Consider the following 19,913-nt stretch of genomic DNA (forward strand, 5'->3'; position numbering starts at 1 on the left):
ATTGGATTGATCTGCCCCAGATAGGGACAGATGGAAGGCTTTTGTTGCTGTAGCCATAAACCTTTGGGTTTAAGTATGCTAGAGAGTATAATATCCGGTAGTTTTAAATAGCTCTGCATTGAAATTCCAGAAGGGTCCCTTTTTTTATGTCTTTACAATTTCTATATACCTGTCTACTTCAAATATCAATATGGTATGCGAAATATCAACTTTATATTCGTTCTACTAATAAGAAGGAATCACAATAATCACTACAATAACGAAGTGAATTAATTTTAACAAAACAGTTATGTATGGAAAAAGCTACAGAATTATTCAATTGCTAATGAGTGGCTTATCCTATTTAGAAATCCTCGTTCCATACATAAATATTGCCACATGAATCAGCCGAAAATATCAACAGAATCTGTAGATGCAGCTGAATTAAAGAAAAAAAGTTACGTCAGGAAGTATCCAGAAGACGATTACGTTAGTTTGTTTTTAAGCCCACTTTTATGCTCAGATAGGCTAATCGGGACTAAACCTACAGTTTAACATGTAGTCCGAACCAATGTGCATTGTGCTTCCACCAGAGGAGGGGAGAGTCGAACACAGGACCTCTCTATTTTTAATGCGACAGCGTTATGCCATTGGGGAATAAATATACAGAAAGAACTCGCACCAAACGTGTCATTTTAACACCACAGAAGATGCATCCATTTTAAGAGGGTGAAACAAATATTTGAGACTTTCGGAAAACAACGTCGTTATTCACGGAATTAGCTGCCTTGATCCACTAATGAAACGCTGTGCAATTGAAACTACCACCTCAACTTTCTAAGAGATATGAACTAATGAAACTCCATTTTTGGAAGAGTAAGTTGTGGTTGATTTGTTTCATTTTAAGTCATTTTTCTGCTAATTTTGATAATGACGACGATAAGGTTCAATGGTGATTAGATGAAAGTAACGAAGGGGCGAAAACAAACACATGCTGACACTCATAATACAAACCCTCATAAGTTATTAATTTGACAGTGGTTCCAGGCGCCAGGGACTCGTTGCCCTGAAAGAATACAGTTTCCAGGGTATGCTGCACAGGATAGAGGTTGACATTCTAGTGTGTTCGAAATGGCCATGCCATACAACCCAAGTCATCTATGAAAAATAGATGGATTATTGCTGGTACTTCAACTTCGATGAATTCCTTGTGTCCTAAATAATTTTGTTACCTCAAAAAATATGTTCATGTAACCATACGTGTATTGCTTCTCCCGCATTAGTAACATGACAGTTCAGAAAACGAATAGCAACTTAGCTAACAATCTCTTTAATTCTGAACAGATTTTTCAATCTTACTTGTTTATTATTTATGAGTGATATTTTGTCAAAATAGCCTTTCATTGGCCTAGGAATACTTCATGGACAATGAACAAAGAATTGATTTGCCGTGTCTGTTTTAAATCATTCCTAATACGACGTTCATTTTAATCCAAACATTAAGTGGCGGTGATTAGGAGGAGCGGGAAGTGGGGGATGCAGTTCCCCCCTCCCAACATTTTGCCACTTTTTGCCCCCGCACTATGGCCTCTTTATGCTAAGCCTTTTCTAACAAGAAAAAGTATATTGACCTTGCCCCTCAAATGTTGGCACCCAATCGCCGCTACTACAAACATCCAGATAGATTTGTCAGTTGTCAAAACCTTGTAAGCTAAGAAATATGACCCCCAAGGAGTAAGAAAACTCTTTCAGTCAAAAACTCATACGATGAAAATACTATGCCCAGGAACATGCATTTAAATTAAGAGAAACTTCACGATTGTCTACCATCGCACTTTCTACCACTGTCGCCGAATACATAAAACCAAGTATGTGCCTTGTATTTGCAACACAAGCTTATACCTAATTCACATTTTTTCACTGTATTAACATGCATAAAAGAATGTGATTAGAATGTATGGCTGCACATGGTACACACTTCCTTGAAATAATCGTGTCCATCAGAGACAAAGCGAAAGGAAATGGAACAAGATGCGAGAATAGATTAGAAAGGAATAAAGAGGAAAACAAGAAAAAGAAAGGAAAAAGAAGTAAGAGGAAAATCGGGAGTGTAAGAGAGAGGGGGATACATATGTCTTACATACACATATATACTATATGGTCATACATTTATACTGCCCACCCTAATCTATCAATATGGATCTTCTGCCCACCCGGTAGAAAATTTCTGGCGCTGCCCCTGCTTCTATGCATTCACTCATTCACTCCCCCTCCCAATTCTTCATTCAAAGAAGACATAAGTATTAAAACCCAATATATATATATATATAGATACACTCATTTGAAATACATCCTAACAATTATACATACACTATTGTGGTAGTGCCGAAAGAAGTCACTGATAGATTTTTTTTTTTTTTTTATAAAAATGATATCCAGCCAGTTCGGAGTAGAGAGACAGAAAAAAAAATTATCACAGATTGATTTTTTTTGTAGCAAAAAAAATGTCATTTAAAGTTACTCATGAATTTAGAACAAATATTAAATCTCTTGACATCAAACATCTCGGGGTAGACGAGTTACAAAAAAAAACTGAATTATACAAAAGCCCACATTGACCCCTTTCCTTCCCCGTTACGAAACATGGCAGAATCCAGATCGACTCGGAAGATATGGCAGCTCAAACGTATAAGTCAGCTAAATGCCATGCCAATTACGCAACGAAGGGGAGGTAAAAGGTCGGGCACTCGTTGCACGAACTAATTGATATACCTGAAGTCTCTCCGCTCCGGCTGGCGTCTAATCCTGGTCTGTACTGGTCTCTACTCTGTCGGAACTGTGCTGTGTGTCTCTCGTTCACTTAGTTCCCGGCTCTGCCCGAGCGACAAGAAAATTTACGCATGCGCAGAGTTACCTCTCGAGGAAGCAAAACGTGCTCTATCAAGAAAACTGCGCAACTAGATAATATTACATAATGATCAGTGACCTATTTGGGTGAGTGGAATACTTCACTATCGTATATCAAGAGAAGAGTGAAGCTGTGGCGGAATGATATTTATATAATATATATCAACCGTCTCAACCTCCCTCTGCTCCGAAAAATCCAGGTCACACAGGCACAGTATTAACAATACACAAACATAAAATTAAATCCCTAAAAACACTAAATATATATTCTTGAAATGCAGCAACAAGTAAATTTATATATATATATTATATATTATATATATATATATATATATATATACTCTTTTTTGTTTTTTATTTTGTTTGTTTTTTTTTTTTTTGCAAATTTTCTCAAATAATTCCCATTTTGAACTACAAAAACCCAAAATTTTGATCTCCTTAAATAATGAAATAATTATATATATACAAATGATGTCCAAATATGATTAGAAATAAGCCACTAATAACATAGTAATATATAGACATCCTTGTGGCAATAAGTCAACAATGCTTCAGAGGAGATCCACTCTGCAAATATAGCAAATAACCCATGGTAATAAATATGCATAAAAGGTATGTAAGACAAGATGAAAAGCAATATCATATAGTTGATCTGAATAAATATTAGGAGAATTTTCTCAATATATAAATGACGATGAATATATTATAGTACACTAATGAATGACTAGCAATAATAATAGGCATTATGAGCCTATATTTATATATATGTATCTAACACAAATTATATATTTCAATGATTGATTGATTGATTGATTTGTTGTTTTAAGTCCACTTTATGCACAGTAAGGCTAATCGGGACTGGACCTACAGTTAAAGTGGGATCCGAACCACTTGTGCCTCCACCGGGTATCAAACCCGGGACCCCTTGATTACAAGGCGACGACGCTACCACTGCACCATCGGGAGGCCCTATATTTCAATGAGGAACACCTATATAGCACCACACAATTTCAATATATCATTGAAAAAAATTAAAGAAGGTGTCCTGCTTTTGACCAAGTTTCTGCACTAAGAATATTACTCAAGTTTATAAAATCCAGTTAATTCCATGGTGTTGGAATACATTCCACCCAAAATAACATATGATTCAACATAATACAAGTTCATTGTGACAGAAAATCCTCATATGAAAGTTCATACGTAATCATAATCATCTTCTAGGAATCCCTATGCTTCCTGCACAAGGTAAACAAAGAAGAGAAAAAAACTACGAAATTTTCCAGAGACTCAAAGGAATGCTCAGTCCTCTAACAGGGAACATCCAGTAAAGTTCATCCCTTACAAGGTAAGATGCGTATAGAATCCAATCCAGAGGAATCCTTCACCTATTCCATCTTATAAAACAAGGGAATTGCTTTTTATAACAATTGTTGTACCTCAATATATTTCATCAAGGGAAGTATCATCACAAGAGGCATTTTAAACACTACACTGAGGTCACGATATGGCCTATTTTCTTTAATTTGCATCACAAGCTTCGGATTTCGTATCGTAGTTTCTTCTTCGTCAGAAGACACAATATCTGCAAAACATACCTGAGGAATACCAGAGTCAATTGGTACCAATCCCAAGTATCCGTATTAGAATCCTTATCCATCAGGGGTCCAAAAGATGCAGAGGTAAACATCGTGTAGAAGAAAATTAAATCCATTCGATCTCGTGCAGTGGAAGAGTGAAGATCTCCAGGTAAACAAAGGTGATGTATGACTGCAGGCAAAAAGGCAGAATCTGATAGCAGGCAATTCGATGAAGATGTCGATATGCTCAATAGGTGTAGTAGGTCATCACGGTACAGTTCTCCACGAAATAATATGAAAGTAAATACAAACGAAAAATTGCTAATAAGAAGAGAAAAGAAGGAAAAACAAGAATTATAGGAAAAAAGAAGAATAATACCATATGATTAACATATACACATGTAAGATGCTACCAGGAGGTGATATTATACGTCTAATACATAAGCTCATTAGTTGTTATTATAATTAGATTGTCCGAGATCATTATTCATACTGATTAAATCTGCCCCCGGACAGTGAAGTGGCCGGTAATTTGACACGGTAGGTAGCCTTAACATGGCCCCATTTTAAACATCTATGGCACTGCTTATTAAGTCTAGAAACACTAGTAGTAGGTGTATTGCCTGTGACCTGATTTAAAGGTGTCGCCATCGACCTATGATTTCCATAATCCATCCTTTCATCATTTACAGGAGCGTGTGAAAAGGTCCGCTCCAATGGGGAAATTTCTTGACTGGAGTCAAGGAGATTAAATAAGCAAGCCCCAAGATCAATGTTATCTTCTGAACCTGTATCATCTATATCATTTAAGATATTAATATCTGACGTGTCCCGAACATGGTAAGGTTTAAGATGCATAACATGCATCTTACGAAGGTGACATTCAGTTTCCGGGTCAACCAGAAGAGCGGTAACAGGGCCCACTAACTTCAATATTTTTGCAGGTCCTGCCCAACGTTCCATTATGGTTCAAAGCGTTACTTGTTGGAAAAACCTTATAGAGTACTAGATCCCCAGCCTTTAATTTAACTGCTTGGTGATGCGGATCATATTGAGTCTGACGTTTATTCCATGCTTTAACAACATTTTGAAAAACCTCGCTCCAAAGAGCAGCACGATCCTGAGTAGGATCGGCACCCAGGTCCTGTTCACCCTGTAATTCCCCCCAAAAAACCAAGGGACCCTGAAGGTCTCTACCAAACAGAATCTTTGCAGGGGACGATTTGGTAGCCTCATGATACACATTATTGAAGGCGAAGGCAATTTTGTTGTAATGTAACATCCCATTTACGGTGGTCATTTGAATGGTAACATATTAAAGCTGATTTTAAATTGCGTATAAAGCATTCAGCTAAAGAGTGGTTAGGATAATGTACACTGGTGTAAATATGTCTGACAGAATTTTCAAAAATGAATGTATTAAAAATAGCTGAACGAAAATATGATGCGTTATCTGATACCAACTCACATGGACTTCCAAAAGAAAGGAACAAGGAACGCAGTTTATCAACTATTTGGGAGGAAGTGGCTGCTCGAAGGGGAAACAAGGAGACCCATTTAGAAAATGCATCCACGACCACAAGTATATATACATTTCCTTTTACAGAACGTACCAGAAGTCCCACCAAATCAATATAAAGACATCTCCATGGATGTCGAATGATTTCCGAAGAAATAAATCCAGGTGGCTTCCCCACAGTCAATTTAGCCCTTTGGCACAAATCACATGATTTAACGTATTCTTTGATATCTTTATGTGCACCTTCCCACCAAAAGAGCGACATGATTTTGCGTAAGGTTTTTGCAATCCCCAAATGTGCACCACCTAAGGGAAAATCATGATAATACCTACATATGATATTTTGTAAAATCTTAGGTAAAACAATACAGGTCGTAGTAGATCTAGGTGGTTGCCAAACAAGAAGATCCTTATACAAGGAATAATGCTTTACCTGTTGTCCTGTCTGAATTTAATGTCGAATCTCCTGTAAAGTTTTATCCTGTAATTGTATGTCACGAATATCCGAAGCTGAAAAAGGAATTAACGCTAATTTGGGTGCTAAACACACCATGGGAGTAGACTGAATCTGTGAAGAAGATAATTGAAAATCAACTGGAGAATACATCCGGGATAAACAATCCGCCACTGGATTTTGTTTAGAAGTAATATGCTGTGTATGATAAGAAAAACTAGTTAAATACAGAATCCAGTGACCAAATTTTCCATATTGTTCGGGATGCTGAAACAACCAAGATAAGGCCTGATTATCTGTTTGAAGGAGAAAAGGTTTACAAGTTAGATAAGTTTCGAATTTTTTTAATCCAAACACTATGGCACTACATTCAGATTCATAAATGGATTGCTTACGCTCCAACGGTGTTCGTTTTCTAGAAACGAATGCAATAGGATGCAAAGAACCATCTGGTTCCAATTGATTCAAAGAAGCTCCTACAGCTAACCCAGAAGCATCACATTGTAAAACAAATTGTTTTGTAAAGTCTGGTAATGCTAAAACGGTATGATTAATAAATGCCTCCTTTAAGGTTTTAAACTTTTTCTCATCTTCGTCAGTCCAAACAAAGGAAACATCCTTCTTCCGTTTATCAGTGAGGAAGGCAGTTAATGCCGAATAATTACGTAAAAATTTAGAATAATACCCAAGCATGCCAAGAACCTTCATTACTCCAAGATGCAACTTTGGAGCTGGGATATTCTGAATACTGTCAATCCTGTCCGGATCCAAAAGTAATTGTCCTTCTTGAATAATATATCCAAGGTACTTAATACGGGGAGACATCCAAACACTTTTGGAAGGATTGACCGTGAGACCCGCTTCCCGGAACGTTTGTAGTACTAACTTTAAGTGTTTTAAATGAGTGTCCTTATCCGGGGAGAAGATAAGGACATCATCAGCATAGTTGACTAGAAAGTTATACTTAAATTCACCCAATATTTCCTCTAAGGCTCTACCCAATAATTGCGTTCCCAAATTTATCCCAAATGGAACCCTTTTATATCTATATAAACCCCATGGGGTACAAAAGGCTGTAAGGTCTCTGCTACGTTCATCCAAGGGCAACTGATGAAACGACTTATTGAGGTCCAACACCGAAAAGACAGAAGCACCCTGTAAGTGCTGTAAAAGTAAATCAATTCGGGGGAGAGGAAATGCATCATAAGAAATCAAGGTGTTTATAGATTTATAATTACACACCAGACACTTAGAACCGTCGGGCTTATCAACAAGGAAGCAAGGACTTGAATAGGCCGAACGGCATTTCTCCACGATGTCGTCCTTAATAAGGCTATCCATATTGTCGCGCATTTCCTGTAATTCAATTGGATTCAATTGATACGGACGAGAACGAAGCGGGATATCTGTCTTAAGAGGGATATTAAAAGGGCCAAGACGACACTTTCCTACCTTTTCAGTTACAACATCATCATACAATGAAAAAAGTTTGTTTAATTGTACCACATGAGAATCCAGGATGCACCCGTCCACATTGGCAATTGCATCCTCAATTCCCTGTGGAGAAACATCTGAAGTACACAATGCAACACCCTCTGGCCAGTAAGGGAAGGAAATTAAATTTTCCGGAAAAGATATCGTAACTCGATGCGACACTAAAAAATCACTTCCCAATATCAAGGGGAATGGTAAATCATCCACCACCCAAACATTCCATTTCCAGGACAAAAATTCCAGTTTGATAGGTATTAGAAATTTTTCCGTCAAAGACAGGGTCTTATTGTGAACATCATTTAAAACTATGTGACTAGGTTGAGGGGGTGGTAATGCAGCATGAAGGGAATTAAATAACGTTCGAGACAACAACGAAACAGAACTTCCTGTATCAAAAAGTGTTCGCACGGAACGGTCACACATTTGCAAAGAGTACGGGACAAAAGGGTATCAAGGGATCCGAGATAAGCGGTGAATTATATGAAATTTTTGTATTGTGAGGCTGAGCATCTAAATCTGAAACCGAAGGTGGTACCACAGTAGCACATGACAATTTTGTTTTATCCTTGTCTGACCTTGCAGGGTAAGACGAGATAAGGTTTGTTGAGGTGTCCTGAATATTAACACATAGAGGTGGAGGTAAGGAGGTGGAATGGGAATGCCCTGTATTACGGGTTAGGTGACGTTTTGAAGCAGAATGCTTCTTTTTGGAATGAAATGGGATCCCGTCTTGTAATTCAATAGTCCAAATATTTCAAGAAATATCTAAAAATTCTTGCAAGGTAGAAGGTAACAGTTGGGCTGAAAAGTTCGTAGGCTGACTCATAGATGGCGTTACTAGAATTAAATCCATGTGATTTTTACTTAGTACTAACCTTCAAAAGATACGTGTATAAATTTCACAGCTGCCGGATAATTAGTTCGTGAGATATAGCATTGTGAGTGAAGCAGCTTTTGTTATTGTGAAAAAATGGATAAAAAAGAATTTCGTGTGTTAATAAAGCATTGCTTTTTGGCGAAAAAAATACTGTTGAAGCCAAGGCTTGGCTTGGTAAACATTATTCGGACTCTGTACCAGGAAAATCAACCGTTGAGAAGTGGTTTGCTAAATTTAAACGAGGCGAAATGAGCATCGAAGACGATGCACGCAGTGGACGCCCCAAAGAGGCTGTTACCGACGAAAACATCAAAAAAGTCCACAAAATAATTTTAAATGAACATAAAGTGAAGTTGATCGAGATAGCTGAGACTTTAAAAATATCAAAGGAACGTGTTGGACATATTGTGCATGAATATTTGAACATGCGAAAGCTGTGTGCAAAATGGGTGCCGCATGTGCTCACAATCGACAATGCACCCTGTCACAAATCAATGAAAACGATGGCAAAATTATATGAATTAGACTACGAATTGCTTCCCCATCCACCATATTCTCCAGATCTAGCCCCCAGTGACTTTTTCCTGTTTGCAGACCTTAAAAGAATGCTCGCTGGAAAGAAATTTAGCACTAATGAAGAGGTTATTGAGGCCGAAACTGAGGCCTATTTTGAGGCTAAAGAGAAATCGTACTATAAAAATGGCATCGAAAAATTGTATGACCGCTATAATCGTTGTATCGCCCTCGAAGGCAACTATATTGAATAATAGAATCGAATTTTGTCAAAAAAATATTTTTTACTATGTTAGCCTACGAACTTTTCAGCCCAACTGTTATATGCTGTCCAATAAGTCGCGTACGAGTATCCATTGATAAATTGTTTAATATTTCGTGAAGCAAACGATTATCAGCCCATGCTAGCTCCAAAACTCTAGAAGTATCAATAATTTCCAGTAAATAAAAATACAAACTCTCCGCCTTATCCTGATTACGTGTTACATATGCTGAAATCAAGTCGCTAAGAGCTTGGCGTGACACAAAACGTTGCCAAAGAGCACATTTAAACATTGGCCAGGAAAGCTTATTATGTAGAAAATCAAGCCAACAAAGACGTAAAGGGCCACTTGTCTTTGGTATACATTCCAAAAGAATGGATTCAGTGTCCAAAATTTGTAATTTAATTACCCATTGCACCATCAATAGAAATTTATACAAAAGATGAAAATTTGACCCATCCGTAACTAACAAGTCCTTTAACAAATATGCAACGGTGTTATAACGCAGTTGTAACTGAACTTCTGATAAATCCGGCGAAGGAAACGGTTTCTTAAGAAATCCCAAAAAAGGGCTTACATTATCCCTTAATAACTGTGGAGACGCTTGCAAAGATGAAGCGTTTCGTTGCGGAGGATTGTGCACAGAACATGGTGTCTGTGGGTCAGAACTTTGTGGTATGGTTTCCAATGATTTGCTACGGATATGTGAAGAAATTAAAGTAGTCGGCAAATCAAGACTGAAGGTACTAGTTTCCAACATATGAGCCATCGCGTTGCAAGAAAAAATACCACAAGGAATTCAAAAAGATAAAGAAAATGATAGACTAGAAAAATTTAGAAACACTTGGCAGTTTAAAGTTCTCCATGCCTGCTACCATCTTTTTGTGGCGAATACTATCTTATTTTTTGTTACGCTTCAATTTTTCCAAACAAACTGCTACCAGATATACAAAAATCTCAAAATAAATATTTGAAGCGTATGATTTTTTAGGAAGCTGCTACCTTAGTATTATTTTGCCCAGCCCATCATTATACCCTGAATTACGTGGATCGATTTGACTTGCTCGCAGGAGACAAAGAACTCAAATTGCCTGAGTGCACAAATCTGGATTAACGTAATCTTATTGAGAAATGGGTGACTCGTCTAGTTCCCCCTCCCCACAAAATCACGTACGCCCAAAAGAACCCAGATAAACGATTTCATTCATACTACATTTTTCTACGTCGACGGATTATTTACAGAACAGGACTAACTTTAGTATTTTTTGATTCATTAAAAGTTATACTCAAAATTAACAAGCTTTTATTCATGAATAGTTTTTGTTATGTAAAAAAACAACAAAAAACAGTGACTTGACCAGTACAATAAAGTTCAATTTCTTAAATACCCCAGAATATAACAATTCAACGAATACATTTTTACGGAGTCAATAATTTTCACAATTTACCCGTAAGTGGACCTCAATTACAATTTACTCTCCCGTTCCCTTATTTTTGAAGTTTTCTTATTTCTGTTCTTTTCTATACTGCCTATAATAAAATGTATTTTTCCCAAATTTAACTTCTATGCATTCACTCATTCACTCCCCCTCCCAATTCTTCATTCAAAGAAGACATAAGTATTAAAACCCAATATATACAACCTTAGTGACAATGAAGTTCGACCTGTCACAAATATAGGAGTGTGTTGTGAAAGAAGAACACATGCATATGCTGAACATATTTTACTCAGCAGGCTACATGGAACAAAGGAAAACATAAATTTCCGCTGCAACACAGCAATGTATGGTGTCCACACAAAATGAAACATTTTCGTCCATCTACACGTGACATTGAAGTTCGACCACTGTTAGAGGGGATCCTGTTTACCATGGTGTGACGCCGCCCCGTCGGCGAATAACTGTGGCAATGCATCGGGGCATGCTGCAGGCGAGTCGTTCAAGGTATTCCACATCGATGCGGTGCCATTCCTGCTGCAGGCAGGCGATAAGAGCAGCCACTGTTGTGGGCCCCTCTGTTGCACACTTTGCTTAAGAACACGCCACACATTCTCAATGGGCGAGAGGTCGGGACTCGATGGTGGCCATGGCAGAGTTCGCACGTGATGGCGAATCAACCATTCTCTTGTCAGCCGCACTGTATGAGGCCTGGCATTGTTGTGTTGAAAGATGAGACGCCGCCTGTGGAACAGGTGCCTTCGCACTGTGGGAAGATGCCGCTCCAGTATGCGTGTATAGGCGTGTGCATTCACAATGCCCTCACAGACATGTAGTGGGCCAACCCCAGATGCCGTCATGCATCCCCATACCATCACTGACGCAGGTTTCTGTACCCGACGTGCATAACATTTTGCTTCATTCTGTTCCTCCTTCCGACAAATGACTGTTTTCCGTATTTTCCTGTACACAACATTGAAAATGGATTCGTCCGTCCACAAAACCCTGTTCCACTGCCGAAATGTCCATCCCCGGTACATTCGTGCCCACCGTAGTCGATTGCCTTTGTTCAACATGGAAAGGAAGGGTTTACGTTTCGCCTTGTACACTCGGTAACCGCATCGCTGTAGGTAACGGCGAATGGTTCTGGTTGACACTTCAATGTGAAAGTGTTCTCGAGTCCACAGTCGTAATTCGGCCACAGAAACATGATTGTTGGTCTGGATATAGCGCCTAAATATCCGTAGGTCATGCACGCTCAGCAGGCGTTTTCGACCGGGGGCCTTACCTGGCTCTGTAGTACCCGTATTTTGGTGGTGTTTGATGATGCAGTGGACGGTTGACTTGGGTAAGTTCAGTTGGTGCCCTATTTCCCGTTCACTGAGTCCATCCCGTTGCAACTCCACCACTCTTCTCCTCACTGTGTTGTCAATAGGTTTGCCCCTGGCCATGGTGATGATGCACTGCTTATATACGGCGGACTCCCTTATCGTCTCCGTGACGTCCTGCTTCCGTCGAATGCGCCACTATCTGGAATTACCCGTATGGGTCTAGTGCCTGGTCGAAGTTCAATGTCACGCGTATAGTTCCCCATTTTCGTTCTTTACGTGACCTTGGGTGCAACATGCTGGGATCACGATTCTTGCCTGCTCACACGCCTCCTCTTACACACATGCATCACTTCTGCGGGTCACCCATTCCACCGCCTATGTCTCTGTGCATTTAATCACGTATTCCTTTCTGGTCGAACTTCATTGTCACCAAGGTTGTATATAGATACACTCATTTGAAATACATCCTAACAATTATACATACACTATTGTGGTAGTGCCGAAAGAAGTCATAGATTTTTTTTTTTTTTGTTATAAAAATGATATCCAGCCGGTTCGGAGTAGAGAGACAGAAAAAAAAATTATCACAGATTGATTTTTTTTTGTAGCAAAAAAAAAAGTCATTTAAAGTTACTCATGAATTTAGAACAAATATTAAATCTCTTGACATCAAACATCTCGGGGTAGACGAGTTACAAAAAAAAATCTGAATTATACAAAAGCCCACATTGACCCCTTTCCTTCCCCGTTACGAAACAGGGCAGAATCCAGATCGACTCGGAAGATATGGCAGCTCAAACGTATAAGTCAGCTAAATGCCATGCCAATTACGCAACGAAGGGGAGGTAAAAGGTCGGGCACTCGTTGCACGAACTAATTGATATACCTGAAGTCTCTCCACTCCGGCTGGCGTCTAATCCTGGTCTGCACTGGGTCTACTCTGTCGGAACTGTACTGTGTCTCTCGTTCACTTAGTTTACGCATGCGCAGAGTTACCTCTCGGGGAAGCAAAATGCACTCTATCGAGAAAACTGCGCAACTAGATAATATTATGTAATGATCAGTGACCTATTTGGGCGAGTGGAATACTTCACTCTTGTATATCAAGAGAAGAGTGAAGCTGTGGCGGAATGATATTTATGTAATACGAGGCGCATCCAGAAAGTAAGTTTCCCTATTTTTAAAAAAAAACAACAACACAGTTTCAGGAAACCATTTATTGGCAACAGGTACAGCAAAGGTTCAGCTATTTTTCAACATAGCAACCACCAGAATTGAGACACTTGTCGTATCGTGGTATCAACTTTTGGATCCCACTGTCGTAGAACTCTGCCGCCTGTGAATGGAACCAGCGTGTGACAGACGTCTTCAGCTCTTCATCGTTGCCAAAATGCTCACCGGAGGACAGGAATTTCTTGAGGTGCAAGAAAACGTGAAAATCGCTGGGAGACAGATCAGGACTGTAAGGTGGATGATCAAACAATTCCCATCCAAATTCCGTCAAAACAGCTGCTGTGTGCCGAGCCGTATGTGGACGAGCATTGTCATGGAGGAGCGCAACACATGCAGTAAGCATGCCACGCCTCTTGTTTTGAATGGCACGTTGCAATTTCCTTAGTGTTTCACAGTAATGGTCAGCTTTCACCGTTTCACCTCTGGGGAGGAAGTCAATGAGCAAAATGCCCTTCCTGTCCCAAAACACGGTGCACATCACTTTCTGTATCGACAGCGTCTGTTTGAATTTCTTCTTGACCGGAGATCCACTATGCCGCCAATGCATTGACTGCTGCTTGGTTTCCGGGGTGAAGTGCGAAATCCACGTCTCATCGCCCGTGACGATCCTGTCGAGGAAATCATCGCCGTCATCATGGTACCATTGCAGGAATGTCAGTGCTGCTCCTGAACGTTTCATTTTGTGTTCAGGTGTCAGGTTTTTCGGCACCCACCTGGCACACAATTTTTTGAACAGCAGGCGCTGCGTGACAATCTCATGCAACACGGATCGCGATATCTGTGGGAAAAGGCTACTCAACTCCGTAATCGTGAAGCGACGGTTCTCTACGATGCGCTGCCGCACCAGCTCAACCAGATCATCAGTGTTGAGGGATGGACGCCCATTGCCCTCTTCATCATGGACACTATGACGACCTTACGAAAACTGCCAACACCAGCGACGCACTATCTGCTTACTCATAATGTTCGGCCCATAGACCTCACAGAGCTGACGATGAATGTCAATTGGCGCAATGCTTTGTGCATTCAGGAACTTTATTACCGACCGAACCTCGCATGCGGTGGGAGAAGGAATACGAGCTTCCATTTCGGACCACTGCTGCCTCGCTACTGGCATGTGGCGGGAGAAGGAATACGAGCTTCCACTTCGGACCACTGCTGCCTCGCTACTGGCGCCGGGCGGGATCTGTCCACCTGGCATATGATTGATACGTCTTAGCTCTGCTGCGCATGCGCAATTTACACGGCTCATTATGTTTACTTTCACGGGAAAAAAATAGGGAAACTTACTTTCTGGATGCACCTCGTATATATCAGCAGTCACAAAATCCACATGCAATTCTCGTGGCACACCATCAGCACAGGTTTGCATTTAATGTGTGGTGTGAGATAGTGCATGACCATTTGATCGGGCCGTACATTTTCCCTGCTTGCCTGTGTGGTGGTACATATCATGCATTTCTTCATGGTGTTTTGCCTGAACTGTTGGAGGACGTGTCCTTGGCACTGTGGCAAGGACTGTGGTTCCAACACGATGGTGCACCACCACATTTCGACAAAAATGTGTGTCACTTCCTCAATGGCTTGTTCCAAAATCTGTGTATTGGTAGGGGTGGGCAGCAAGATCGCCGGACATCACTCCCCTGGACTTCTTTCTATGGGGAGAGATGAAACGCCTCGTATACAAAACACCTGTCGTGTCAGCCGAGGATCTCGTTGAACGCATTAATGTCGCTGCAGCGACGATAGAAGACGCCACGGGGTTGTTTGCTCGCACTAGACAATCCTTGATTCGGCATTGTCATTTCTGCGTGGAAGTAAATGGCAGACAGTTTGAACATCGTCTGTGATGTGGTTCCCTCGGTATCTCCACTCTGCACACAGTGAACATGTTGACACATATGCAACCTAGCGCAGCACCACCACCATCTTTGTTTTTCTACGTAATGGTGATGTCCACTACGGATATTCGCTTTCTTCTTAGTTGTCAGTCTCCACATATCACTTTCCGTGGATAACACATCTCGCTAAACCCTTCCCTACCCCCATGACTTCAACAGATCCATTCGCTTCCTTTGGGGAATCCCTTGCGCATCAACTTCACACATCTGGCATGTGCTTTTATGAATAGAGCATGCCGCATTTCTTTGTGGAACGCCCTTCGCCACGGTCTTATGGTTGGCCGTTGTGCCACTATTTGCTTGTAAACATAATTTTCATACTTTTAGAGCCCTATATTAAACGTTCGCCGAGTTGGTTTGCAAGAAAAATGACTCGTCGCATTGGATCTACTACCAGTAAGAGCTTACAATGCACAAGGAGTGGGAGTAAGGCCAAAGGGGAGACCAAGATGTCGGTGGAAGGAACAAATAGTGGAGAGTGTTAGGAGAGGAGGACAAGATTGGAACACCGTGGAAAGAGAGGAGTGGTGGAAGACCAGGAAAAAATGGAGGGGCAGAAAATGGCAAATGATGATAATGATTAGGTTTTGGCTCATATTTTACATATTTCAGTTACTTGTATATATTATTTCCATATTTCAGAACATTTCTCAACACATACTCTATATTCGCACAATAACTACATGTCCCCATGTGACCAAAAGAATTGGGTGAATTTCTTGTGAGTAACTGACAAAGTCTGAAGTCACGTTAAACAAACGAAAGTTTACAACCTTTTTTTTATACCCTTGCGTTATTACAAGTATTCTGTCATCTGAACAATAATGTTTTGTTTTTTAATGAATTTTATACCTTCCAACTATTTGCTTTTGCTATTGTAAAACACTTGAAATTCCTGTTTATTTACAATTGTTGTCAACAATGAGAATGAGGGCTCAAGGATCAGCTCGTGGTTGTTATGAACATTATTTTGGCAGTGTTGGAAGAGAGTCCCAAGTCAAGCAGCCCATTGCTAAACCTTACTAGTACTTGCTTGTCTAACAACAGCACCAGATGCAATGATGTTGTGGCACATGTACGGGTTTCGCTTCTGGTTTCTCTTCAAGGCAGTCATGACTCAATGTAATAGTTACAATGCCAAGAGTGTATTTTATGTAGCTTGTGTAGTGTCTTATATCATTAAAATGGTAATTTCTTACAATTTTAAGTCCATATTTAACTCCATATTTTGGTGAAATTAACTAAATATATATTTACATATTTAGCACATTTTTACTACAAATTAGGGGTGTAAAGGGTGATCTTCCACATAGTACAGTGCGTCCATTTCGATCTTCAGCCGAGAGATCGGGAGAAGCGTGGCGGGCGGCGCTGACAGAGATGCCGACATTTGCGGCCTGTAATGCCCGCTTATTTTTATGGACATATGCAGACATTTATATAAATATTGCAAAACGAGCACTAACCTGTGTTATAATTTATCATCTGTAATTCATCCAAGTTCTGCCCTTATATACACAAAAAAATATGCTTTAGAAACGATGTTAAAAGCCACACATAATAAAACATTTTAATCATAGTTTTAACCAGTAACGTCCTTTGTAAGTTTATATCCTTGAAAGAGTTTTGTGCCGATGGGGATCGTTTGGAGGTTTCGAATGTGCAACACTGTATCAAGATTACGCTGTAGACGAGACCGTTAAAAGTCAATGGTGTTCGTGAGCTTCCTTGCAATCCAAAATCTCCGAGTTCGAGTTTTTTGTTCCTTCGCGACAGAGCTGTGAATATAGTGGCGAGCAGATGTAAACCAAGAGCTTGTTAATTTCGTACTGTGCGCAAGAGTGTTATTCTTGGTTACTTGCCGTTACTTGTTTGTGTTATTGCAGTGTGTATGTGTGTTGTGTCAGTGAGACGATTGGAATGCCAGCCGCAAGGTTCACGTTACGAGGGGGGCTGATAAGTTCTCGGCCCGACCCAGAAGGACTTTAGCTACAGGCACGAAAGTTTCAGGCTATTCAACGTATTCTCCCCGAAAGTCTACACACTTGGCACTTGGTGGATATCAGTTTGAACAACTCTTATAACACAGGTTAGTGCTCGTTTTGCAATATTTATGTAAATGTCTGCATATGTCCATAAAAATAAGTGGGCATTACAGGCCGCAAATGTCGGCATCTCCATCAGCGCCGCCCGCCACGCTTATCCCGATCTCTCGGCTGAAGATCGAAATGGACGCACGGTACATCCGTCAACCTCATTTCCACGTAGTACACCCTTGACTGCATTTTGCAGACAAATGAGGCTCTGGCGAATGGCCCTATGGGCAGTATAATTCTGTGTTGTCCTGTTTTTTTGTCCTTATGTGTGCTGAGTGCCTGTTTACAGCCTCAGCTTTTAACAGACGTCAGAATATGTTAAGATTTTAGTTATACAACGTTAGAGTTGTTATTTGTAACGATAAGGGCCTGGACCCTGTATAATGTGATGTGTGCAAAATAGCCTAAGTGCTGATGCACCCAAAATTTTAAAATAAAATTTTTAAAAAAATCAAAATTTACTACAAATTAATGTTCCCTGGTGATAACACACAGAAAACACCACTCAGAAAAGATGTAGATCATCATACTCCTAGAAGTTATTACTCGATACTTCATTGATGTGAGGAGCAGAAGGCATGGTGGAATGTTGACTGGGGAGAGGGGGGGGAGTGACCACCCCTCACTGGGGTTCCTTCATCTATTTCATCTAATCATCATGATTAGCCAAAAGTAGCAGAAAAGAGATGTAAAATGACAAAAATACAAATGAAATAAAGTGTGACAGTTTGACACCAAAATTGTAGTTCCTTTTAATTGAATTTTTATTTGCAGATATGACCTGAATCGCTACATGATTAGTGTGAACTTATTCAAAGAAGCCTGCAACAGAGGACAAAACATAATAGATGGCATTCTGGCCTCCAGGATAACTGGCAGTTTTGAAATAATGACAGAAAACCTTCGAACAACAGCTTTTGGAATCAAAACTGCTGTTGGTAACAGCTGGGTATTTCGGATAGATAATCCACACAAGAATGCGAACTACCCTCATATCAATATAAGTTACAAGTTTACTGGAATACATGATCCCCATGTTCACATTCCAGAATTTCTTGTGTCACTGAGTAGTGAACTTACACATTTGGCCAAAATTGCCAACGAAAATGCTTTTTATGTGGCTATTGCAGTTCATACGTACCAAACTGGACTAGCTGTTTCAGAAGATGTCAAAGATATGAAGTCAGGAGAGAAAACATTACCCAAGCAAACAGTGGCAACTATGAGTTCCATTCTTGGTGGATATGGTGGAGCTGCTGTAGGAGCGAAATCGGGAAGTTGCCTTGGTGGCTTGATTGGCTTCGGATTAGGCTTACCATTAGGTGTGGTCGGGTCTGTTCCATTACAAGCTGTTGGTTCTGTTGTTGGTGGAATTTTTGGTGGTATTAATGGTGCATGGTATGGAAGGAAGTATGCCCGAGAGTTTGCTGAAACACAGCTGGACTCTCTTGAAATGAAGGTATGTTCTAGTGAAAGTTAGTCTAGGTATGGAATTTTTCACTGGAATATTATTCTTATTAATGCTGTTAATATATCTTATTTACAGGGGTAGACAAATGCAGGTTGCCTGGTTGCCATGGCACCTGAAAATTTTCACGTGTTGCCTGAATTTTCAAATTCAGTTAGGATATAAAAAAAAATCTTAATATTTTGAGTTCACTTATGGAAATTTCCATTACTTTTTTTATTATTAAATAACTAGTAGAGCATATGTTTTTCCATGTTTGTGTGTTTTCTGTATAATGTGTATTATTAACCCTGCGTTGGTCGCGCATGGTCTCTCATTCCGAGTGTGTGATTTTAACTTTATTTATCAGTGATTGTTTTGTCAACACCCTCCCTCTGTCTAACCTTCCACTTTTACCCAACAATTTTCTTTTCAGCGGCTATGGGCGTACCTAGTTTTCACTGAAAATCCGATATTTTGTTCCATGCCCGATTAACGAAGAGTACCTTTTTATAATTTTATAGAATTCCACTTTTTATGGTTTTATAGAATCTCAGTTTTTAGTTTTATAGAATCTCAATTGTTGAAAGATAAGATCTAATCGTAATAATTGAGGATTTTTTGGAGTTTTAGACCATTAATTTAGCATATTTTAAAAACCCGATCTCTGAGACCGTGCGCGACCATCGACGTAACTTTTCTTGCATGACCCACGAAGGGTTAAATCAGAATAATAAACATGGAAAGGATTTTAAGGTGCAATGGTCGGGAAAGGGGGGGAAAAGGTGCAATAAAAGTTGCTGATAAAATGCCTTTATTCAATGCTCTCTTTTTCCACCTTCTGCATATAATGTGCGTGGACCGCATAGAACTGTGGTTCTGGAGA

At 39.9% G+C, this 19,913-nt stretch overlaps 1 protein-coding gene across 2 annotated transcripts in view; it reads left to right on the plus strand.

The window, feature by feature from the left end:
- The window catches only part of LOC145985787 (uncharacterized), a 40,636-nt gene that overhangs the window by 10,633 nt on the left and 10,090 nt on the right, over nucleotides 1-19,913 (plus strand). For both annotated transcript variants that reach the window (XM_083119869.1, XM_083119868.1), the window contains exon 2: nucleotides 18,355-19,039. In XM_083119869.1, the coding sequence (XP_082975995.1) occupies nucleotides 18,355-19,039 (685 nt within the window). The remainder of the gene's footprint in view (nucleotides 1-18,354; nucleotides 19,040-19,913) is intronic.

This window comes from Lepisma saccharinum, chromosome 3, assembly GCF_977018435.1.
Source record: "Lepisma saccharinum chromosome 3, izLepSacc3.1, whole genome shotgun sequence".
Classification (NCBI taxonomy): domain Eukaryota; kingdom Metazoa; phylum Arthropoda; class Insecta; order Zygentoma; family Lepismatidae; genus Lepisma; species Lepisma saccharinum.